Raw genomic sequence first — 26,303 nt, 5'->3', positions numbered from 1 at the left:
ATGCTGTTTCAGTAACTGTAGGTTTGCATGTAAGAGTAATAAGGTGGTATCCCAAATGACACTTTGTTCCATATACAGTGCACTGCTTTTGACGAGCTCTATGGTCAAAAGTAGTCACTATAAAGGGAATAGGGTGCCTTTTGGGATGTTATATCGTGAGGTTATATAATACTTGAAGATGAGAATTAGAAGTGAATGGAATGAAACATCCTAACAAACTCTCATGGTAGCTCTACCAACTTAGTCATATGATGAGTCACCCGATGAGTCATACAATGTGATGGAATATCGAAGTCAGATTCAGAGAGGGAGAGTTAATGTACTTCCTTTTCTTGATGTCTTGATTAAAAGAGTTAGTTTTGGTAGTCGGATAAATGGAAGTTTGCTTCTTTCTGTTGATATTTTGAAATGACACATAGTGTTACCATGGTGATGTTTGAGCATTTCCTTCTCTCTTTATGCTGTCTTCAATAAAATAAAACCCACAGTGCACCTTGCCAGTATCACTTTAGTTTATTAAGCTTACGGTCTCTCTGCCTTCGTCAGAGCTGCTCATGACATCTTTTTCTCTTGATGTTTTGAAATGACAAAATGGCTTCCCTGTTCCTATGATTTAGATGGTGTTGTTTGAGCATGACCAGTTTAGCGGCCAGGCTTATGAAGTCTTCAGAGACATGGTGGATGCCACCCAGCTCCAACTGTCTCCCAGAATTTTTGTGAAGGTGGTGAGAGGATGGTGAGTCACACAGCCAAACTGGCTCTTATTTCCTACAGAGTAAATGTTCTGTTTTCAAAGTTCAAGCAAGGTCTGGAATAGGAATATCCAGTTAACAGAAAAAACACACTGTTTTGTATGCTCTGTCTGGCGTCTGTAGAAAGCATATTTACATAATATGTAGCGTAGTACTTTCTTAGCAGAGAATATCTGGCATGCCAAGCTGAGTAATTCGATGGTTTCAAATACCATCCCATCCTATGACTCATGTCAGGAAATACCAATGCGTGATAACAATTATATTGGCTGTTTATCATTCATATTACTTCATTTTATTGAATCAACCACCCAAAGTTATTGTCCTACATGATAGTGGGACGTGCACAAACAATAAACTAGTCCAAAGTCAAGTAGCCTGGGTACCTGTCTGTCCACTCCTTTGCACTCCTTGTCATGCAAAACACGGAGTACAAGGAGTGGAATGTTAGCCAAGCAGGTTCAGGATTTCAGGCTACAGAAAGAGTTAAACGTGAAGTGTAAAAGAGAATTTCCAGGTGAAATAAAGACGAGCGGTCTCTGATAGTCAATAAAAAAATGCATCTGGATTAATTCAAGTTGCAACAGAAAGACATCCAGCAAGAACACAGAAAAAGTCTAATGGCCTAAATCAAATAAATTGTATTTATTACATGCAAGAAAATACAACTGGTGTAGACTTTACAGTGAAATGCTTGCTTACGAACCATTCCCAACAATGCAGAGTTAAAAAAACAAAATATACAAAATAAAATAACTTACACGAGGAATAAAATAAAATACACAAGAATGGAGTTATATACAGGGAGTAACAGTACCAGATCAATGTGTAGAGGTATGAGCTACAACGCCTTCGGAAAGTATTCAGACCCCTTGATTTTTCCTACATTTTGTTAGGTTACAGCCTTATTCTAAAATTGATTAAATTGTTGTTGTTTTTCTCATCTATCTACACACAATACCCCATAATGACAAAGCAAAAACTGTTTTTTATATATATTTGCTAATTTATTTAAAATAAAGAACTGAAATATCACATTTACATAAGTATTCAGACACTTTACTCAGTACTTTGTTTAAACACCTTTGACAGCGATTACAGCCTTGGGTATGACGCTACAAGCTTGGCACACCTGTTTTTGGGGAGTTTCTAAAATTCTTCTCTGCAGATCCTCTCAAGCTCTGTCAGGTTGGATGGGGAGGGTCGCTGCACAGCTATTTTCAGGTCTCGCCAGACATGTTCGATCTCGTTCAAGTCTGGGCTCTGGCTGGGCCACTCAAGGACGTTCAGAGACTTGTCCCGAAGCCACTCCTGCCTTATCTTGGCTGTGTGCTTAGGGTTGTTGTCCTGTTGGAAGGTCAACCTTCACCCCAGTCTGAGGTCCTGAGCGCTCTGGAGCAGGTTTTCATCAAGGATCTCTCTGTACTTTACGCTGTTCACCTTTGCCTCGATCTCGACTAGTCTTACAGTCCCTGCCTCTGAAAAAACTCCTCACAGCATGATGCTGCCACCACCATGCTTCACCGTATAGATGGTGTCAGGTTTCCTCCAGACGCGACGCTTGGGATTCAGGCCAAAGAGTTAAATCTTGGTTTCATCAGACCAGAGAACCTTTTGGCAAACTCCAAGCGTGCTGTCATGTGCCTTTTACTGAGGAGTGGCTTCCGTCTGGCCACTCTACCATAAAGGCCTGATTGGTGGAGTGCTGCAGAAATGATGGAATTAAGAATGATGGAGGCCACTGTGTTCTTGGGGACCTTCAATGCTGCAGAACTGTTTTGGTACCCTTCCCCAGATCTGTGCCTCACCACAATCCTGTCTCAGAGCTCTACAGACAATTCCTTTGATCTCATGGCTTGGTTTTTGCTCTGACATGCACTGTCAACTGTGGGACCTTATATAGACAGGTGTGTGCCTTTGCAAATCATGTCCAATCAAATTAATTTACCACAGGTTGACTCCAGTCAAGTTGTAGAAACAATTAAAGTTTATCAATGGAAACAGGACACACCTGAGCTCAATTTCGAGTCTCACAGCAAAGGGTCTGAAAACATATGTATATAAGGTATTTCTGGTTTTTAGTTTGAATAAATTTGCAAACATTTCTGAAAACCTGTTTCCGCTTTGTCATTATGCGGTATTGTGTGTAGATTGCTGAGGATTTATTTATTTATTTAATAGAATAAGGCTGTAACGTAACAAAATGTGGAAAAAGTAAATGGGTCTGAATACTTTCCGAAGGCAGTGTATGTGGGCTCCCGAGTGGCGCATTGATCTAAGACACTGTATCTCAGTGCAAGAGAGTCACTGCAGTACCTGGTTTGAATCCAGGCTGCATCACATCCGGCTGTGATTGGGAGTCCCATATGGTGGTACACAATTGACCCAGCGTCGTCCGGGGTCATCTTTGTAAATAAGAATTTGTTCTTAACTGACTTGCCTAGTTAAATAAAGGTTAAAGAAATAAAAAAAGATATACATGAAGGCAGGGTAAAGTGACCTAGATATCAGGATAGATAATAATAATAAGAGTAACGTTTAGAAAAGAACAGAGTAGCAGTACCAAAGTGTGGGAGTGCCAATGTAGTGTGTGTGAATGATATGGTGTGTATATATAGTCTAGTGAGTGTATATATATATAGTCTAGTGAGTGTGTGTAGGATCAGCGCATTAGTTTACTATTTAGCAGTGGCTTGGGGGAAGAAGCTGTCTCGGAGCCTATTGGTCCGAGAGCCGATGCTCCGGTACCATTTGCTGGACGGTGTCACGATCGTCTATGGGTGAGAGAGTGGACCAAGGCGCAGCGTGTGCAAAATACATCTCTTTTATTTTAGAGAAGGAAAAAACACGTAACGAACACAATTACAAAACGAAACAAAACAACAAACGATCGTGAAGCTAAAGACGTAAGTGCAAACCCAAGCTACAAACGTACAACATAGACAACTACCCACAAAAGCCTACTGCCTATGGCTGCCTTAAATATGGCTCCCAATCAGAGACAATGAATGACAGCTGTCTCTGATTGAGAACCAATCTAGGCAGCCATAGACATAACTAGACAACTACACTCTTCTCTGCCCCATACACATACAACACCCCTAGACACTACAAAACACATACATTCCCCATGTCACACCCTGACCTAACTAAAAAACATAAAGAAAACAAAGAATACTAAGGCCAGGGCGTGACAGACGGTAGCAGAGTGAACAGTCTATCAAATCAAATTTATTTATATAGCCCTTCTTACATCAGCTGATATATCAAAGTGCTGTACAGAAACCCAGCCTAAAACCCCAAACAGCAAGCAATGCAGGTGTAGAAACACGGTGGCTAGGAAAAACTCCCTAGAAAGGCCAAAACCTAGGAAGAAACCTAGAGAGGAACCAGGTCAGTCCTCTTCTGGCTGTGCCGGGTGGAGATTATAACAGAACATGGCCGGGGTTACCCGGATCACCCCGGGTAACCCCGCTCTCTGGCTCACTTTTTGTTCCGGCACCTCCAAATGTACAAATTAAGCACTGGTTAGGATTCATTCTTATAGTCACTGTGGGGATGACATTGTCTATGTACTTATTGATGAAGCCCGTGACTGTTGTGGTATCCTCAATGTTATCGGATGAATCCTGGAACATATCCCAGTCTGTACTAGCAAAACAGTCTTGTAGCCTTGCGTCTGCTTCATCCGACCACTTCCGTAATGAACATATCACTGGTACTTCCCATTTGAGCTTTCGTTTGTAAACAGGAAGCTAGAGAATTGAGTCATGGTCAGATTTGCCAAAGGGAGGACGAGGGAGTGCCTTGTATGCATTTCTGCAGTTAGAATAAAGGAGGTCTACATAGCCACTATCAGGAACAACTGTTCTGTCGACAATGTCACTAAATCTTGTAGGAACCTACAAATAAGGCACAGTGGTCTTGGCAACTAGCCGTACAGATTACAAGTAAGTATCACATCAGCACTTATAACGGGTCAAAGGTCTGCTTAAGAGGTATAAACATCATCAGCAATTACGTTTAATTACAGATGCAATTATAGACTTGATTACCAAACATGGATTTTAGACAAGGAATAGCTGGTTAACTCCGGTTTCCCCTCTCCAGGGGAATGCCTCTGTCAGCGTTTCCCCACTCACACGAATATGTTTAATACAGATCATAATCAATACAACAGTAATCAAATACATGTCAAATAATACATCAATTAAGAGAAAGAGATAATCATATTGTTCCAATTAGTCTATTTCTATGATTCATATTTTATGTGTTTGTTTACCTGCTCCTATCTGTCTTTACAGCTGGGTGCTTTATGAGAGGCCTGGGTTCGAGGGGCGTTCCATTGCCCTAGAGGAGGGGCCTATTGAGCTGACCAATGTCTGGGCAGATGCAGGGCCACCAGGTTCACACCCCCATGTCGACATACCAATGGTCATCGGCTCCATCCGACTGGCTGTATGGGTGAGTGTCCACTCTGCTATAAATGTTGCTACATAGAGAGACACACCATAACATATCATGAGCCTTATAATAAGACATAATAAAGGCTAATACTACATAAGGGATAATCAACCAGGTGCAGGGTTGCCATGTTTGCTGATTTCTAACAAGTTGGGTTACATTGAAAACGTTGTCGCTGGTGAAAATGTATTGGTCGCGGGTGGCAGGTTTTTGGGCTACTTCTAATTGCACTGTGGCCGCCATGGCATTTCTCTCAAAAAATGTACAGTATATTTCACTGCAGTGAGCTGTTACTGAAGGCTGGAGGGATGTGTGTGCGTTGAGAGCACTGGTTGAGAGAGTGCTGCAGCTGGGCCACGGAGACAGAGCAGCACGCACGTCATGCCAACTTTTTACCAGTTGTAGGTAGGCTATTTAGATTGGTCATTATGGAGACACCCTCTTTCCATAGCACATATTAACGTGCTAGAACTAACATAACGGCGACAAAGCATTGTCAAACGGCTTTAGGCGCACACTAGAGCTCTTTAGATACATTCGCTCAGAGATGTTTTAAAGTAAACTGCATTCAAATGTCGACTTTTCTTATGGATAAGCAAAGGGTTTTACTCATGCTCATTTCTAGCGTCTGGAGCGCAGTGGGAGTGTAAATATGAAACGGAAGTTATGGAACTCCCTGGTGTGCTTCTGTTATGGGAAAACGTGTGGAGAATGATAGGGTGCATCTGTTGGCCATCAAGTAGGCTATTCATTTCTATGCCATTCTAGGCTACTGTAGCCTACCATTTGATACAATAAATATGTTGAACTTACGATATCGCTGGAGTCGTTGCAAATTAATTTGTGCCACTTGTGCAGCCTACCTGGAGCTGGCAAACTGATGTCATAAATAGCCTTTAACTCTGTTGTTGTAGCCTTGTGTTATTATGAAATTATTAATGGCCATGTCAGTTAATTAAATTTGAAGTCATCAATTGTGATCATGGTCACAGCTCTATCACAAATGTATCATTCTCCAGATTTAATGTCAGCTTCATTGTGGACTTTTCCCTGAAATTAGATGTTGGCCTATCAGGGGCAATATATAGGCTACCTACATCTAGCTCAGCAAACCATGGCAAAGTTGATTTCCAATTATAAACACATAGCAGTTAATCATAGCAGTCAAAACAAGTTAAATCGACATCCATTGATGGAAAATTATTGGGATAGTTTGATACGGGCCATTTATATTTTCTCTTGTGACATATTCTTAAACTGGCAGTAAGTCATATTTTGATGGAAACCAAATTTTGCTTCGTAGCCTACATCGTAAAAATTCACTTGATAACGGTATGGGTAAAAGGTTTATTGGATAAATGTGGCAACTCCTCTCTTGCTGCACAAAAAAACTATTTTGGGCTAGTTTTCAGGCCTTGTGGGCGGGTTTTCCACGATCAATGTTAGAAATGTAGCTAGACCTGGCAACCCTGATGAGTGGCTATGCGTTCTGTTAAAAATAATGCACGATATGAAAGGTGTGCCACAACGCACAGAAGACTGCCACTGACTGTCGACTGAGTTGCATTATTTTCCACAGAACGCATAAAGGCCTGAGTTGATTATCCTGCTTATCCCACGGTTATAATATAACCCATTTGCAGCTAGAAATGTGTTAATTTGCTTATAGAAATGTGTTAAACATCCATTGAAGTAGCTAGCAAGTTTAACTTTGCTAGATAGCTACATTTAGTTGCTTTGGTAACCAAACAAATAGACTTAGCTTAGCTAACCAAAACGTTAGTCCTCCTAGCTTGCTATTATGATAATCGAATTCAACAATGCCAATGATGTTTTCAATTCAAAATTTTATTTCAAAAGCAACTCAAACATAGAACATGTTAGAATGAACCTCATAGCTGTTGGTTATTGCCGTGCTTTACTTAAGTGATAATGCTGGAAAAGCCGGTGTTTGGAGGATATATTGGCACACCGCTGTTATTAAGTCGACGGCCGGCAAACCATGCCAATATATCCTCCAAACACCGGCTTAGAGGGCATTATCACTTTTATACAACAGGTTACCAACATATTCAAATAATGATTGATTCATTTATTCATACTATTTCATTCTTCCAATATTTTTAGTGCCGACACAAATCTAAGGTTGCTACGAAAATCGGCTGATCAGAGACTTGACCCAGTCATTAAGTCTTGCAATTTTCTTATCCCTTGGTTGCAAGCTAGCCAACTACGGCTAACTTACTGTCACGTCAAACAGTACAGCCAGAATAACAGAAAAATAGCTGCATTTGTTCAAGCTGTTTTCTAGTGACATTTATTTGGATACATCCATAACAATGAGATAATGATGCACAATTTTGCCTGGCATAGAAAATGTGGTCTCTCGTCAGGACACTGTTGTTCAAGGGAGCTAGCCTTGTGGCTCAGTTGGTAGAGCATGGCACTTGCATCGCCAGCGGTGCGGGTTCGAGTCCAAAGGGGGAACAGTAGGAATGAAAATGTATGCACTCACTACTTGTAAGTTGCGATAAGCGTGTCTGCTAAAATGTAAACACAGCTAACACAATCACTTCAAACTGCAGCAGAAAAGACAGCAAACTAGCTGTGTTTAATTTGACCTGTTTTCTATTGACATTACTTTGTATATATCCATAAAAATAATGCCAGTTGATTCATGATTTTGACTGGCTGAGAAAAGCTGCCTGCCTGCCTGTCTCATCCCGACTCCCAACACGTTCATTACTATGGGACAGCTGGAGACCAAATTTCAATATTGAAATAATGTTGCAAAGGTCAGAGAGACAGGCAGCAAGGTTTATACAAATCAGCGCTGTTGAAAATCAAATGCTAGTCTAAAAGAAATGGGAGATAATGTCTAGATGCTTTTTATAGCGGAGATAAATTGCCTGGCTGGGCTGATGAGACAGTGGATTGCGCAGTGAGATTGGAACAGAGTAAACGTGCATTTCAACATCTTAGCTTTTGCCGATGGTAATTTGAGGAATAGACAACTTCTGGAATGCGGTTTTAACCAATCAGTATCCAGGATTAGACCCACCCATGGTATAAAGAGAAACATAATGCACACTCTAGAATGCCCTTTAAAGGTTATTAGAAACGAGTATTCAACAATGCTGTGGTATAAATGCTTATATAAAGCATTATATCTGTCAGTTTTAAATAAAGTGTTACCACAATGCAATCAATCACAATTCTCCCTCCACAGTATGGTGACTTCCTGGGTTTGTGTTCCCCTCTGTAGGACTACAGCGTTCCCCATATTGACTTGTTCACTGAGCCAGAGGGCCACGGCAGGCTAGCACCGTACCATGACGACACAGTAGAGATCAGCTCCTTCGGTATCCCACAGAACACAGCTTCCATCAAAGTCAACTCTGGAGTGTAAGTGTATCTAATGGTTGTTGTATTTACATGGTACCTCTTCAGTCCACTCTAGGGCAGGGTAGTCCAAACTCGTTCCTGTGGCCTGTCCTGGGTGCCCGTTGTGTTTTTTGCCCTAGCACTACACAAATAACCAAATCATCATCAAGCTTTGATTATGTGAATCAACTGTGTATTGTTAGGGCAAAAACCAAAATGTGGGGGCCTCAGGACCGAGTTTTGGAAACCCTGCTCTTGGGTGTAAGTGCATCTATGCTCTTCCTAAAATGCTACATCTAAATGTCTATGGTGTAGTGGTTCAGTGGATCAGTCCACTCTGTGTAAGTGCATCTTTGCTCCTCATAAATCAGGGGTGGTCAAACTACGGCCCACGAGCCGGACAGTTTTTGGTCTGAAGCAGTGCACTAAATAGGGAATAGGGTGTCATTTGGTATGCTGCCTTATTACTCTTGCATGCAGATATGTAGTTACTGAAACATCCGGCATACATTTTTTATTTATTTGTATTTATTATTTGGGGGAAAAACAATCCAGAACACGCTTGAACGTCTGAAACTAGATTAAAAAGTATGTAGAAATTATAATGGACCTTTATATTTTCAAACAACTGCCCTTTCCCCAGCCCCCAAATTGATTTTGACAAACAAATTGGTCAAAATAAATTTACAGCCCTGTTGATTTTCGAAATCCTGATGTGGCTCTCAAGACAAAAAGTTAGCCCACCCCTGTCCTAAATGTCTATGGTACCTTTTTGATCCACTGTGGGTTGTCAGTGTGTGTAGTCCTCCTGAACGGTGCCTCTAGAGGTCTATGGTACCTCTTTAGTTTGTTTAGTATGCTGCTTGGCTCTTGTTGTCAACCTCCTCAGCAACAAGGCCTTCTCCTCATGGTACTTCTAATGAGATTGCTATCTGGGTAGGCAGCGGGAGATCAACATTACATACTGCAGTGCAATACAACTCTTGCTATTGTAGAGAATTCAATTACTGTTTCAGTTGGAGATAATGACATTTTGGAGCCTTGAGCGACCAGGCAATCCTAATTCTCTACGTTGATTATTTCATGGCTTCTGGCTGCTACTGAGCCAAACCTGGGTCATGTTCATTAGGTTCCAATGGGAATAAAACTGATTGAACCAGGGAGGGACAATAAGAAATGCTGATTTTTGTTTTCCTTTCTGGGGTGTGCCCTAATGAACCCGACCCTGAGTTCAAATATAATTTGTTTACTTTTAAAACTAAGCCTGCTCAGAGTGCCAGATCAGATAAGCTTTTAATTAAAAAAAATTGGATTGAATAAGAGTCAGGAAATTATTCAATCCGTGTTTCCCAAACCTGGTCCTGGGAACCCCAGGGGGAGTACACATTTTTGTTTTTGCCCCAGCATTAACACACATGATTCTAATCCTGGACCGAAGGGAGTGCACATTTTGTTTTTGCCCCAGCATTAACACACATGATTCTAATCCTGGACCGAAGGGAGTACACATTTTGTTTTTGCCCCAGCATTAACACACATGATTCTAATCCTGGACCGAAGGGAGTACACATTTTGCTTTTGCCCCAGCATTAACACACATGATTCTAATCCTGGACCGAAGGGAGTGCACATTTTGTTTTTGCCCCAGCATTAACACACATGATTCTAATCCTGGACCGAAGGGAGTAGACATTTTGTTTTTGCCCCAGCATTAACACACATGATTCTAATCCTGGACCGAAGGGAGTGCACATTTTTGTTTTTGCCCCAGCATTAACACACATGATTCTAATCCTGGACCGAAGGGAGTGCACATTTTTGTTTTTGCCCCAGCATTAACACACATGATTCTAATCCTGGACCGAAGGGAGTGCACATTTTTGTTTTTGCCCCAGCACTAACACACATGATTCTAATCAAAGGCGTAATGGTAAGTTGATTAGTTGAATCATGTGTGTTAGTGCCTCAGCAAAAAACAAAAAGTGCACCCCTTTCGGTCCAGGATTGGGAAATACTGGATTAAATAATGATGGGCATGTTGATGTTTTTGAATGAGGCGTTCGTTTTAATGTGGCTTGCATGTGGTATGCTGTCATGATGTTGTTGTTGCAGATTCACATGCTCAAAGTGATTGCTCCTCAGGGATAAATAATGTTCCAATGGAATTGATTTGCAGGCTGAGGAGAGCGAGAGAGCACTGACAGATAATGATTACTGCCCCCCCCCCCCCCCCCCCCAGAATGTCCCATATGCAACCTGCATGTTATAGAGAGAAAGGTAAAAGTGGGGAGTGAGGGAGAGAGAGAGGTGGGGTAGGAGACTGGTAAAGGTGGGGGACATACAGAGATAGAGAAAGAGGGGGGGTGAGGGAAGAAACTGGTAAAAGCGGAGAGAGAAAGACAGAGGTAGAGAGAGAAAAAAGGAAAGAAAGAATCTGGCAAAGATTTCAAAGGTTATTTTTCCCACGTGAGAGGCACGTTTCAGAACATTGTGTGCCCGGACTCCTAGCTGAAGTACACCACAATAGACCATTTCCCTCTTCGTTGCCAAACTGCTACTAAAGACGGTTTACTTAGGCACGTGTGATCGAAAAGTCCCCTTTCAGGAATCATTTCTTTTCTGTGCCCGACCATCCCGGAAACTCTTAATGGAGGCAGTTAAAATTAGAGTTGAATACTTGTGGCTGTCAAAGAAGTGATCATCTAGCCTGGTTACACCAGACCAATGATACAGTACATCATGGCACCAGACTAAATGGTGAGCACAGCGTTCAGTCTAGTTGAACCAGGCTAGTAATCAACTCAACACCAATGTTATTCCCTGAATACTTTGGCCTGTGTTTCCTTAGCAACTCTCCCTGCGGTTATTTTTCTGATTCACACACGGAATGTCTGAGTACTATACAGTCTTTCTTTCCTTAGCCTCACTCAAGGTAATCTAGCATTGTACAGTACTGGGGGTAAAAGAAGCTGGCACAGCATTGGATGGAGAATAGAGTTTGACTGTAAATCTATCACTGATGTTTTATGTGTGATACACAGGCATAATATGAACATCAATAACTTAACATTTCAGTTTAATCAATTCAGGCGATGAATGGAAATTGAATCCATGATTTCAAAATGGCCCATTATTTGAATCTAATCTCAGTTCAACTGCGGACTGATTTAAAGTTAAGACAATTTGTACATTCATGTAAATCATCTATTGATGTAAACACTCTGATCTCAAGTCTGGATTAGCCCGCTGCTGAATTGACTGAATTGGAATGGGAGGTACCCTGCTTAGAAGAACAGATGACTGATCCATTGGTGTGTACATAATGTTTAGGGATTCCTGTTCCTCCCCAACACAGGTGGTTGGTGTTCAGTGACCCAGGGTTCCAGGGCCTCCTGGCGGTGTTGGAGAAAGGGGAGTACCCCTGTCCCGAGGCCTGGGGGTTCAACACACCCTTCATCGGATCCCTCAGACCCCTCAAAATGGTGGGTGCTACAGTATCTCGCAATAACAGATGTAGGATCTTAATTTGATCCCTCTTTTGTTGCCGAGAATGCAGGAGGAAATGCAAACTTGTAGTGTATTCAAGGTTTCAAAAGGCTTCTAAAGTTTGTAATTTGATTTTCTTTAACGAAAAAAAGTATCAACCCCTACAACAAATGGCCATGATAATCCACATATCCTTTTACTGCATGATTCATTTCCTGCTGTAGCAAACTGGCTCAAATTAATATCCTACATATGTACTGCACATTAAATACATGGATTAAACTACATGTCCATAAAATAAATGGAAGCAAGGACGATGAACAACAAACAAGGCTTGTGTTCATTTACAATTTAGCTTTATGTTTTATTCTTTCTCCTAACCTTTATTTTACCTTTTTTTCTGTTTTCAATGTTTAATTACCTTTTGAAAAAACAGGTGCCAATGTTTAGCAAATCATTTCCAAGGCAGAAGAACAGTACATGCAAAGGATGAACTAAACTATAAATGTTTATCTTTATTTTTGGAATAATCTTCTTGTTTAGCCACATTTTTGCTTTTATTGAATTGTGGAAATTTGTCTAAAGCTATATATCTTTATGAACATGTATCTTCATGGATGTAGTTTAATCCATGTATTTTATGGACATGCGATAAGATTAATGTGCAAATAGTCATGACTGACTAGTGAGTGAGCTGTTGGCCAACACAAGCATGCAAAATTGGATAGTGACTAGTGAGCAATTGTCAATTGTTCTAATGACGTTTTGCCTCATGTTTCTATGTCCTATACCACTCTACATGAAGGTTATTAAGTTCACTGTCGTACCAAATTACTGAAATTACTCAGACGCAGAGACAGAATGCACTCATTCAATCTGAATGAGGCTTGTCCAGTCTCTGGGCGGTGCAATCTCTCACTATATCCCCTATCTGTCTCCAGCATCTCTCACTATATCTCCTATCTGTCTCCAGCATCTCTCACTATATCTCCTATCTGTTTCCAGCAGCGTCGCAGTTCATTATGCTATGTGCGTAAATGGCAGAATTTGCATATTGCTGACTCCCACCTCGATGTTGTGTGCTTTTTTAATTAGTGGACTATAGTGCTGTTGTGATTGATTATCTCTGTTTGTTGCAGGGTGCCTTCAAGGTGGAGAATCCTAATGAAGTCAAGGTACGCCATTACTTTACCATTACATTCTGCTTCACTGTCGTCCTCAAGTTGTCCCGGGTTCAAATAGTATTTGTGTTCTTTCAAATACTTTAGCTTCGCTTGATTGAGTTTTCCTGGCACAATGGAGCCAATAGAATAGTCCCAAAAGGACAAACCCTTCTGGCACCCCAGACAGGCTCAATTACATGTTTAAATCATTTAAAACCTGTGTGGTTTATAATTTCACATACTATTTTAGCATGTTGTCAACTAACGTATTGTTGGTCTGACTATGGAAACACAGTGAAAAACAACAACCAATCACAAATCATTACGATCAGGTCTTGGGGTCAATCACGGGTCAAACACCCTTTGAAATGCTCCCTCCTACCTTTGACCTTTGGCCTTGGTCTCCTCAGGCTGTGCTGTATGAGCGGCCTGGCTTTGAGGGATCCTGTCTGGAGATCGATGGGGACGTGTTCTGTTTTGGAGATGAAGGAGATGAAGAGACATCAAACCTGGAGTCAAACAGACTGAAGTCAGTGGGCTCTGTGAAGATCCTCAGAGGACTGTAAGTTCATATAGCTCTCAAAATGTTCATATGTATTTATGTGGGAGAGAATATGGTTATTAAGAAACACAAGACACAATCAACGTGTCGTGTTGTGATAGAGAGTGTTACAAAATGGTACTGTCAGTGATCCTCAAACCTGCTCCTGGAGAGCCACGGTACTGTGCACTATTGTCCCAGGTTTGAACCATCACACTTGATTCAACTTATCATCTAATTTTCAACACCTTGATAATGTGAATCAGTTGTCTCACTGCTGAGCTGCAACAAAATCCTGCAGTACTGCAGCTCCCCAGAAGCACACGTTTAGGATAATGTGTTACAGTAATGCAACATACATATGAAGTAATATACTGTACAGTGCGTACAATGTAGCCATTGTCTAATTCCCTTTTATTTGCTGTCCCAGCTGGGTGGGGTATGACCAACTAGGGTTTGAGGGTCACCAGCATGTCCTGGAGGAAGGAGAGTACCTGGACTGGAGGGACTGGGGAGGAATGACTGATCAGCTGTTGTCTATACGACCTGTACTGACTGTAGGTATCATGCTATGACCTAGAACTGAATGGTGTACGATTTGGTATGAAATTATGAATTACAGTATGGATGAACCCCTGCTATAAATGAGCATCAAGCCTCCTCTTGGAGAGGTTTTGCTCTACACTCTTATTTTGTGCTCTACAGTCTTTCCAAAAGGGTTCTTTGGCTGTCCCCGTAGGAGAACCCATTTTAGTTCTAGGTAGAACACTTTTTAGTTTCAGGTAGAACCCTATGTGGAAAGGGTTCTTCATGGAACACAAAAGGGTTCTACCAGGAACCAAAATGGTTCTACCTGGAACCAAAAAGGGTTCTTCAAAGGGTTCTCATATGGGGACAGCCGGGCACCTTTTTCTTCTAAGAGTATATTGTAGCCCTACACAAACACACCTGATGCAGCTAATCAATAGAGTCAGGTGTGCTGTATTAGAGTTGGAACAAAAGCATGCAGGGGAGCTCTCGCCAATGAGGAGGGTTGGGCACCTCTGATGTTTGATATGCCATGCCAATGGTGTAAAGGTAAGTCATGATAGGATATTGTTTCTTATGGTATGCCATGACCATACAATTAGTTATGCAGTACTAAAACAAACTTTCCCCATTCAAGTCAACGTTCTGTGATTGATGGACCAGCGGTCATATTGGGTGTACCTATGAGTGTACCAGTCAAATTGCTGTGGACTGAGGGTTTTGTACATTCTAGTAGTTCTACTTCTATGGGCAGGACCAAGGATGTTCTTTGTTTCATTTCCCCATGACAGGATTTCATGTCACCACACCTCAAGATGTTCAGTGAGAGAGACTTTGGCGAGCTGGGCGCCAACATCGACATCTTAGAGCCTATCATCAATATAGAGGACACCGGCTATGGGCTGAAAACGCAGTCTGTCGACGTTATGGGCGGAGTGTAAGTCTGAGATCTCTTTCTTTCTCTGTTTCCACCTCTGATGTGCACAGTTAAAGCTACAATCTGCCATTTCAACAGCCTGACCGTGTCACTTTGTTTGGTAAGCTTTGGGATGGGGCTGGGGAAATGTAACCACTTTCAAATTCATACAGACCTATGGAACCATGGATAATTAATTGAAATGACCATTGAACAACAGGAAATGTTACAGATTGTGGCTTTAAATCTACCTTGCCCAGTCTTGTGTGTCTTATAGGAAAATGACCAGTTAGTCGATTACAGAAATTCCGGGCTGTGCTCTGCTATAAAGTGTGAATGTAATGAGACGTCTACATACTGTTAACCACTCATTTACTGTCCTGATTAAAATACTCCAGTGATCTGTAGTAGCTCAGGTCAGGTGTCTTCTAAGTTTCATTATTACCACTGTGTCCTGTGGCCTGGCGGACTACATAGTTAAAAATGAACACTACAAAGCTGGAAATGTAGTGTTCTAATAAACAGAAGCAAAGTTACAATGCAACTTCTAAAAGCATATTTGATCCTGTATAGTTAAAGGTAGACTCAGTGAGATGACGTTGCAACGAGCAGCAGATAGTGAGATGACCGTGATGCAAGACTTTGCACTCACACAGTCACACAGAGGATCTACACCAATGGAGGCTGCTGGGGGGAGCTATAGGAGGACGGGCTCATTGTAATGGCTGGAATGGAATTAATGGAACAGTATCAAACACATTAAACATATGGAAACCACGTTTGACTCCGTTCCATTCATTTCATTCCAGCAAATTACAATGAGCCTGTCTTCCTATAGCTCCTCCCACCAGCCTCCCCTGATCTGATCACATGTGCATGTGTGTGCTTCACGCTGCTACAACGTGTTAGCTACGGGGCCAAAACAGAGGAGAAGTTGTTGCAGAAATGAACCCACTATGTGTATTCAACTTCCCCTCGCTGAGTCTACCCTGAGAGTTTCAGCGAAGCACCAAGTAAACAGCAATATTGTGCCGATTTCCACAACAACTAAGAGCGTTGAAGCGCGTGTTTAAACTTCTCTGCTGTTTTAGTCCCGCATGTTGTAGCTATTGAAACGTGCACATGCGCAGATACCCTGCACTACTCTGTGAGTGCATCTTCTGGCATCACACTCATCTGCAACATCTGTTGTGCTGCTCGTGGCAACATCATATCTCAGAGTCTCAGATGTTTAACTTATAAGTGAACCTTGATACATACTATCCTACAGCATGTGCAGCCCTCTAGACTTAATCGTTGTTACTAATGTGTCTGTGCTAGCTAATTGTTTCTCACTTTGGCTGAAATATCTTCCTGTGTTGCCTGCAGAGCTAGGTCTAACGCGTGTTCATTCATGTACAGTATGTTATCTTAAGTTCCTTCTCTCCGGATAAGGGTCGTGTTCATTAGGGCACACCATACCAAAACATTTAAAAACGGAATGCAGAAACAAGCATTTCAAGATCAGGTTGTTCATACACGTTTCACTTCGTTTTTGGAACCTAATGAACAGTTGTAGGGCTGACTGTAGGCTGGCTGCCTCTCCCCGGTTGGCACGTTCAGACAGGGGACCAAAATTCCTCCGAGACATTCAGTCCACGCCTCATTTCCTGGGTCTCTGTCAGTTGGGAACAGGGTGGAGTACACTATGTGCAGCAGAACACTTCCACTTGCTTTTGGAGGAACGTCTCTGGTTCTGTTAAAGTGTTGTGAACGCTCGTTATAGTGTACTACATCTCCCTTGTCGTCCCGCTCCCCCGTCGTCCCGCTCCCCCGTCGTCGTGCTTCTCAAACTCTGTTATCAGCAGACTCTCTCTCTCTCCCTTATCTCTCTTTCTCTCTCTCCCTCTTTCCCTCTCTCTCTCCTCCTACCTATCATATCATTCTCTCTCTCCCCTATCTATCTTTCTCTCTCTCGTCAGCTTCTGCTGTGGTCTTTTCTACACAGGCACAGTCATCAGATACACACTAATCAAAGACAATATTGAGTAGGAGCGTAAGAGCTAATTAACCACTATCTGTATCTTATCTACATGTTTGATCTGAAATGTCAACGTTTAATATCAACCTTGGTTTTAATGACTTTGATTCCGTCTATCTATTCGTTGTTATAGATTTTGTCTTTGGCGTCATCCATCATAAGAGCACAAAAAATACCGTAAAACTCATTATAATGTGCAGCGCAGTTTAATTTCCCTTTCTCTAACGATGTGCGTTTATGGTTGCCAAATTACAGTATCTTTCCCTAAATTCCCACAGAGGATTACACATTTCCTGCTTACTCCATCCTGATTCCGGGAAATTTCCAACCGGGAATTCTGGAAAGTTACTCAAATGTTTTCAACCTTAACCTGAGTTTAGTCAAGTATGGATGCATGTGATGCAACTGCGAGTTGCAGTCTTTGACACTTCTGTTTGAAATGTTATTGTTATTTTGCAAACTGCCAACTGTTCACGCAAAATGTTGGCCCTCGGACTGAAACATCAAGGCACTACCTGAACTTGAGCAATAAGAAACAGTACTGAATACGGTCCTCATGTGTCCCTTCTAGATGGGTGGCATTTGAGGAGGCAGGGTTCTCTGGAAAGGCGTATGTGTTGGAGAAAGGCCTCTACGGAAGCCCAGAGGACTGGGGGGCCCTCAGCTCCAAGATCACATCCGTCATGCCCATCATTCTGGTAAGATCAACACAATATTAAATTACAAATTATTATAATATTATAATGATAAACTAATCATATAATATACTATTAATGTTGCAACAATAAATTATTAACATGATAAAATATTAAATAATTGAAATATTCTGTAATCAGTTACATCCGTTTGGAAAGGGGGCAAGGTCGGGGGAATGACATGAGCCATACAGTATGGGATAATGATGATCTACAGAGAGGTGATAGTGCACTATATAGGGAAGAGGGTGCCAATTTGGGATGCATCCAATGATAATAACAAAGTCATCAATATACTGATCCAAGTTGAATTATTTCCTCAGTTCTCTCAATAATGCCCTCATTTGTGGTCTCTTCTAGGATAATCTGGGAAATTCCTCCAAGTTTAAGGTATGTCAACCAAAAGCAACAGGACCAACCTACATTTCTTTGTCATAGATTTTGTAAACCACTCCATGACAGCCCCATATTTGACAGAATCTGACAGTGTATCTGTTGTGTGTCTCAGATGCAGTTGTTCTCGGAGCCGGGGTTCCAGGGTTCTGTCCACATTGTGGAGGACAGTGTTTCTGCCCTGCCACACGGCTTTTCCCTGGGTTCCTGCAAGGTGCTGGCTGGCAGGTGAGTGTCGTACTTGTTATTCAGCCAACGTAATCTGCAGATTTTAACACGTACAGTATCTTTCCCGTACCATTAGCTACATCATTTGCAAGACGAAGTTACTGTTGGCCACAGTCATTTATATCTACAGTTCTAGATGATGCCTATAATTTTATACATTTGCTGTTGGAACATTATGATGGTGGAGAAGAATAATAATCATCTCCATGTCTGTGCGTGTCTGTGTGTTCCAGCTGGCTGGCGTTTGAGGGCCAGGGCTTCACTGAGAGGATGTATGTGTTAGAGGAGGGGGACTACCCTGATCTGAGGGCCATGGGGTGTGTGGAGCCCAACTCCTCTGTCCTGTCCCTGCAGACTATTGGCTTTGTGAGTACTCTGTCTATTAGCTCTCTTTCTGTGATGTAAATGGCACCCTATTCCCTACATAGTGCACTACTTTTGACCAGGGCCATAGGATATATAGTAGTGCACTATATAGGAAATAGGATGCCATTTGAGATGCACCAAATGTCTATGTCAAGGATGGGCATAGACATGTCTATGTCAGGGATGGGCATAGACATGTCTATGTCAGGGATGGGCATAGACATCCCAAACATTCCCACACTGTTCCTGCAACTCACATCTCTCTGCTGGAGGTGAATGCATTGGAAGATGACGTTTTCTGATGTTGCGAATAGTAGACTACACAAAGTGCAATATAGAAATGTGGTTGTGCATCAGCAGATTTACTCTTGTTATGTCAGTCATTGATAGTCACTCAATTAGCCCATGTCTAACATTTTTAGCGGCCAGCTATCTAAACTTGTTTTACTTTGTCAAATTACCGGCCGGGGGTCCCCCATTGATTTTTTTTAGTCAGTGTCACTTAGATATCATATTAAAAACTGCAAACATTTCTCTCCTCCCGCATGGCAAAATGTGTAGAATTGCAAGAAATTAACTCTAAAACATAAACAACTTCTCTCTGCTGACAAGAGGTGGGCCACTAAGATGTTTTGCTCACAACACATCAAAGTTGCCCATCCCTGGTCTATGTCAACCTTATATGGCACAAAGAAAAACCTATTTCATCCAATACATTGGATCCACATAATCACGTGACTTCATCCAATGAAATAATTGTTTTTGGACAATTGTTTGGTATAAAGGGTTACAATAGGAATAGTGGCAATCTATATACAGTACAGTCGTGGCCGAAAGTTTTGAGAATGACACAAATATTCATTTTCACAAAGTCTGATGCCTCAGTTTGTATGATGGCAATTTGCATATACTCCAGAATGTTATGAAGAGTGATCAGATGAATTGCAATTAAGTCCCTCTTTGCCATGCAAATGAACTGAATCCCCAAAAAACATTTCCACTGCATTTCAGCCCAGCCACAAAAGGACCAGCTGACATCATGTCAGTGATTCTCTCGTTAACACAGGTGTGAGTGTTGACGAGGACAAGGCTGGAGATCACTCTGTCACGCTCATTGAGTTCGAATAACAGACTGGAAGCTTCAAAAGGAGGGTGGTGCTTGGAATCATTGTTCTTCCTCTGTCAACCATGGTTACCTGCAAGGAAACACGTGCCGTCATCATTGCTTTGCACAAAAATGGCTTCACAGGCAAGGATATTGCTGCCAGTAAGATAGCACCTAAATCAACTATTTATCGGATCATCAAGAACTTCAAGGAGAGCGGTTCAAATGTTGTGATGAAGGCTTCAGGGCGCCCAAGAAAGTCAAGCAAGCGCCAGGACCGTCTCCTAAAGTTGATTCAGCTGTGGAATCGGGGCACCACCAGTACAGAGCTTGCTCAGGAATGGCAGCAGGCAGGTGTGAGTGCATCTGCACGCACAGTGAGGCGAAGACTTTTGGAGGATGGCCTGGTGTCAAGAAGGGCAGCAAAGAAGCCACTTCTCTCCAGGAAAAACATCAGGGACAGACTGATATTCTGCAAAAGGTACAGGGATTGGACTGCTGAGGACTGGGGTAAAGTCATTTTCTCTGATGAATCCCCTTTCCGATTGTTTGGGGCATCCGGAAAAAAGCTTGTCCGGAGAAGACAAGGTGAGCGCTACCATCAGTCCTGTGTCATGCCAACAGTAAAGCATCCTGAGACCATTCATGTGTGGGGTTGCTTCTCAGCCAAGGGAGTGGGCTCACTCACAATTTTGCCTAAGAACACAGCCATGAATAAAGAATGGTACCAACACATCCTCCGAGAGCAACTTCTCCCAACCATTCAGGAACAGTTTGGTGATGAACAATGCCTTTTCCAGCATGATGGAGCACCTTAACTACACTGCTCAAAAAAATAAAGGGAACACTAAAATAACACATCCTAGATCTGAATGAATGAAATATTCTTATTAAATACTTTTTTCTTTACATAGTTGAATGTGCTGACAACAAAATCACACAAATTATCAATGGAAATCAAATTTATCAACCCATGGAGGACTGGATTTGGAGTCACACTCAAAATTAAAGTGGAAAACCACACTACAGGCTGATCCAACTTTGATGTAATGTCCTTAAAACAAGTCAAAATGAGGCTCAGTAGTGTGTGTGGCCTCCACGTGCCTGTATGACCTCCCTACAACGCCTGGGCATGCTCCTGATGAGGTGGCGGATGGTCTCCTGAGGGATCTCCTCCCAGACCTGGACAGTCTGTGGTGCAACGTGGCGTTGGTGGATGGAGCGAGACATGATGTCCCAGATGTGCTCAATTGGATTCAGGTCTGGGGAACGGGCGGGCCAGTCCATAGCATCAATGCCTTCCTCTTGCAGGAACTGCTGACACACTCCAGCCACATGAGGTCTAGCATTGTCTTGCATTAGGAGGAACCTAGGGCCAACCGCACCAGCATATGGTCTCACAGGGGGTCTGGGGATCTCATCTCGGTACCTAATGGCAGTCAGGCTACCTCTGGCAAGCACATGGAGGGCTGTGCGGCCCCCCAAAGAAATGCCACCCCACACCATGACTGACCCACCGCCAAACCGGTCATGCTGGAGGATGTTGCAGGCAGCAGAACGTTCTCCACGGCGTCTCCAGACTCTGTCACGTCTGTCACATGTGCTCAGTGTGAACCTGCTTTCATCTGTGAAGAGCACAGGGCGCCAGTGGCGAATTTGCCAATCTTGGTGTTCTCTGGCAAATGCCAAACGTCCTGCACGGTGTTGGGCTGTAAGCACAACCCCCACCTGTGGATGTCGGGCCCTCATACCACCCTCATGGAGTCTGTTTCTGACCGTTTGAGCAGACACATGCACGTTTGTGGCCTGCCGGAGGTCATTTTGCAGGGCTCTGGCAGTGCTCCTCCTTGCACAAAGGCGGAGGTAGCGGTCCTGCTGCTGGGTTGTTGCCCTCCTACGGCCTCCTCCACGTCTCCTGATGTACTGGCCTGTCTCCTGGTAGCGCCTCCATGCTCTGGACACTACGCTGACAGACACAGCAAACCTTCTTGCCACAGCTCGCATTGATGTGCCATCCTGGATGAGCTGCACTACCTGAGCCACTTGTGTGGGTTGTAGACTCCGTCTCATGCTACCACTAGAGTGAAAGCACCGCCAGCATTCAAAAGTGACCAAAACATCAGCCAGGAAGCATAGGAACTGAGAAGTGGTCTGTGGTCACCACCTGCAGAACCACTCCTTTATTGGGGGTGTCTTGCTAATTGCCTATAATTTCCACCTTTTGTCTATTCCATTTGCACAACAGCATGTGAAATTTATTGTCAATCAGTGTTGCTTCCTAAGTGGACAGTTTGATTTCACAGAAGTGTGATTGACTTGGAGTTACATTGTGTTGTTTAAGTGTTCCCTTTATTTTTTTGAGCAGTGTAAGTGGCTCGGGGAACAAAACATCGATATTTTGGGTCCATGGCCAGGAAACTCCCCAGACCTTAATCCCATTGAGAACTTGTGGGCAATCCTCAAGAGGCAGGTCGACAAACAAAAACCCACAAATTCTGACAAACTCCCAGCATTGATTATGCAAGAATGGGCTGCCATCAGTCAGGATGTGGCCTAGAAGTTAATTGACAGCATGCCAGGGCCGATTGCAGAGGTCTTGAAAAAGAAGGGTCAACACTGCAAATATTGACTCTTTGCATGAACTTCATGTAATTGTCAATAAAGCCTTTGACACTTATGAAATGCTTGTAATTATACTTCAATATTCCATAGTAACATCTGACAAAAATATCTAAAGACACTGAAGCAGCTAACTTTGTGGAAATTAATATTTGTGTCATTCTCAAAACTTTTGGCCACGACTGTATATGGGCTCAGGAGACGTTTAAGTAGCTTGAAGGTTTAAGGTCGGTATCAAACAAAGAAGGTCACTATTTAAATGTATGAACATGTTTAAACAATAAACAATAAAATGGTCACCAGTAATGTTAAGAGTTGGTGTTCTCATACCATTGTCAGGCGTATAAATAACCTCTCTTCCTCTCCATCTTCCTCTCCATCCCCCTCCCTCTCTCCATCCCCCTCCCTCTCCTATTCTCTCTCCCTCCTCATAGGAGTTTTCGCTGCCCTCTGTCACCCTGTTTGAGAGGTCAGGTCTGCGGGGAAAGAGGGTGGTTCTGACCGACAGCTCGGTTAACCTGCAGCTTGCCGGAGGCTGTAGCCTGGTCCAGTCTGTCCTTGTGGAGGGCGGCATGTGAGTACATACAGCACAGCCTGTCTGTCCTCATGTCTCTGTCTGTGTCTGTTGTCTCTGTCTGCCTACCTGCTTGTCTCTCTGTCGAAGGTCATATATTTGTATGCATGGGCCTCCTAGTCTCACGCACCAGATAGTCCTCCCCAATAGCCTTTGGACAAGGTTTTGGGGCCCTTCCAATCCACAGACAGAGCTCTGTGTTCTTTGTGTGGGTGTGTCGCTGGGTAGTGATTGTGTGTGTGTGTGTCTAAGAGAATCCTACTGACGGTTCCCCAGGAACCTATCTGTTATGTTTATATCCTTACAGTGCATACTATATAAAGGAACACCAAACTGGAAAGATTATTTTTCTTTGGAGCTGTTAGAAACGACACCGTCGTGTGACACATCCTTTATCCATTGACACAACCATTTGTAGTCCTTTATCCACTGACACAGCCATTTGTAGCCCTTTATCCACTGACACAGCCATTTGTAGCCCTTTATCCACTGACACAGCTATTTGTAGTCCGTTATCCACTGACACAGCTATTTGTAGCCCTTTATCCACTGACACAGCTATTTGTAGTCCTTTATCCACTGACACAGCCATTTGTAGCCCTTTATCCACTGACACAGCTATTTGTAGCCCTTTATCCACTGACACAGCTATTTGTAGCCCTTTATCCACTGACACAGCTATTTGTAGTCCTTTATCCACTGACACAGCTATTTGTAGTCCTTTATCCACTGACACAGCTATTTGTAGTCCTTTATCCACTGACACAGCTATTTGTAGTCCTTTATCCACTGACACAGCTATTTGTAGTCCTTTATCCACTGACACAGCTATTTGTAGTCCTTTATCCACTGACACAGCTATTTGTAGTCCTTTATCCACTGACACAGCTATTTGTAGTCCTTTATCCACTGACACATAATTTTAGTCCTTTATCCACTGACACAGCCATTTGTAGCCCTTAATCCAGCTGACACATCATTTTAGTCCTTTATCCACTGACGCGGCCATTTGTAGTCCTTAATCCAGCTGACAAAGCCATTTGTAGTCTTTCTTTCAACGCTTAATACAAGCAGTTCACACACTGTGAGCCAATTAATCACTGTATTTAAAAATGCCAAAAGGTTTCTCATGAGTCATAGCACTACTTCACACCCCAGACCAGTTCATCAACTTTTTGTAAACACAGAGCGAAGTACACTTCACACAAGTCGCCTGCGTGGGTAGTAGATCAGGTGACTATAGTGGGAGCTATTATTGCACAGTTCACAGTTGTGGAAATGTTGCATAGAGTTTAGTCTAGTGTAGAATGCACAGTCAGCAGGAAGGAGGAGTTTAGTCTAGTGTAGAACGCACAGTCAGCAGGAAGTAAGAGTTTAGTCTCGTGTAGAACTTATGGTCAGCAGGAAGTAGGAGTTTAGTCTAGTGTAGAACGCACAGTCAGCAGGAAGTAAGAGTTTAGTCTAGTGTAGAACTTATGGTCAGCAGGAAGTAGGAGTTTAGTCTAGTGTAGAACTTATGGTCAGCAGGAAGTAGGAGTTTAGTCTAGTGTAGAACTTATGGTCAGCAGGAAGTAAGAGTTTAGTCTAGTGTAGAACATACGGTCAGAAGGAAGTAGAAGTTCAGTCTAGTGTCGAACGCACGGTCAGCAGGAGTTTGTGTCGTCTAGCGTAGAACGCATAGTCAGCAGGAAGTAGGAGTTTAGTCTGGTGTAGAACACACGGTCAGCAGGAGTTTAGTCTGGTGTAGAACACACGGTCAGCAGGAAGTTGGAGTCTCATCCAGGCAACGGGGGACTGTGTATTTTTTACGACCATGTTGCCCATAGCACAGGGTAATACTGAACGCATTATTAAGAAATGCTATCTTACCTCTGAAGTTGCTACAGATTTTATTGAGTGTATGACCAATACCCCATCACTTATTCTGCCTTCCTCTTGTGATGATTTAGTTGATAGTTTTTATTGCAATTTAAGGGCAACTGTTGATGCCATAGCTCCAGTAAAGTTGAAAAGGGCCACAGCCAAACGGAGAGGCCCTTGGATGAGTGAGTAAACTAATCAATTAAAGAGAAATTGCAGGAAGGCAGAGAGGAAGTGGAGAAAGTCAAAGTTGCAGGTCCATTATGATATTCTGAGAGAGCAACTTGGCATATATAGTGCATTCGGAAAGTATTCAGACCCCTTCCCTTTTTCCACTTTGTTACTTCAGCCTTATTCTAAAATGGATTTTAAAAATCCTCAATCTACAAACAATATCCCATAATGACAAAGTGAAAACAGGTTTTTAGAAATGTTTTCTAATTTATAAAAAACAGAAATACCTTACATACAGTTGAAGTCAGAAGTCTACATACACTTAGGTTGGAGTCATTAAAACTTGTTTTTCAACCACTCCACAAATTTCTTGTTAACAAACTACTTTGTGCATGACAAGTAATTTTTCCAACAATTGTTTACAGACAGATTATTTCACTTATAATTCACTGTATCACAATTCCAGTGGGTCAGAAGTTGACTGTGCCTTTAAACAGCTTGGAAAATTCCAGAACATGATGTCATGGCTTTAGAAGCTTCTGATTGACATCATTTGAGTCATTTGGAGGTGTACCTGTGGATGAATTTCGAGGCCTACCTTCAAACTCAATGCCTCTTTGCTTGACATCATGGGAAAATCAAAAGAAATCAGCCAAGACCTCAGAAAAAAAATGTGTAGACCTCCACAAGTCCGGTTCATACTTGAGACCATTTTCCAAATGCCTGAAGGTATCACGTTCATCTGTACAAACAAAAGTACGCAATAGTACCGCTCAGGAAGGAGAAGCGTTCTTTCTCCTAGAGATTAACGTACTTTGATGTGAAGAGTGCAAATCAATCCCAGAACAACAGCAAAGGACCGTGTGAAGATGAAGGAGGAAACAGGTACAAAAGTATCTATATCCACAGTAAAACGAGTCCTATATCGACATAACCTGAAAGGCCGCACAGCAAGGAAGAAGCCACTGCTCCAAAACCGCCATAAAAAAGGTTTGCAACTGCACATGGGGACAAAGATCATACTTTTTGGAGAAA

General features: G+C 42.5%; 1 protein-coding gene across 1 annotated transcript in view; it reads left to right on the top strand.

Moving 5' to 3' along the window:
* The window catches only part of LOC120024603 (beta/gamma crystallin domain-containing protein 1-like), a 47,779-nt gene that overhangs the window by 12,579 nt on the left and 8,897 nt on the right, over positions 1 to 26,303 (top strand). Inside the window, exons 6-18 of the mRNA XM_038968895.1 lie at positions 618 to 736; positions 5,057 to 5,216; positions 8,482 to 8,621; positions 11,956 to 12,082; positions 13,226 to 13,261; positions 13,660 to 13,811; positions 14,221 to 14,347; positions 15,110 to 15,255; positions 17,826 to 17,952; positions 18,310 to 18,339; positions 18,458 to 18,570; positions 18,804 to 18,936; positions 23,095 to 23,234. Coding sequence (XP_038824823.1) covers positions 618 to 736; positions 5,057 to 5,216; positions 8,482 to 8,621; positions 11,956 to 12,082; positions 13,226 to 13,261; positions 13,660 to 13,811; positions 14,221 to 14,347; positions 15,110 to 15,255; positions 17,826 to 17,952; positions 18,310 to 18,339; positions 18,458 to 18,570; positions 18,804 to 18,936; positions 23,095 to 23,234 — 1,550 coding nt within the window. The remainder of the gene's footprint in view (positions 1 to 617; positions 737 to 5,056; positions 5,217 to 8,481; positions 8,622 to 11,955; positions 12,083 to 13,225; positions 13,262 to 13,659; positions 13,812 to 14,220; positions 14,348 to 15,109; positions 15,256 to 17,825; positions 17,953 to 18,309; positions 18,340 to 18,457; positions 18,571 to 18,803; positions 18,937 to 23,094; positions 23,235 to 26,303) is intronic.

Source organism: Salvelinus namaycush, chromosome 29 (assembly GCF_016432855.1).
Source record: "Salvelinus namaycush isolate Seneca chromosome 29, SaNama_1.0, whole genome shotgun sequence".
Lineage (NCBI taxonomy): Eukaryota > Metazoa > Chordata > Actinopteri > Salmoniformes > Salmonidae > Salvelinus > Salvelinus namaycush.
This window is presented reverse-complemented; position numbering and strand designations above follow the sequence as displayed.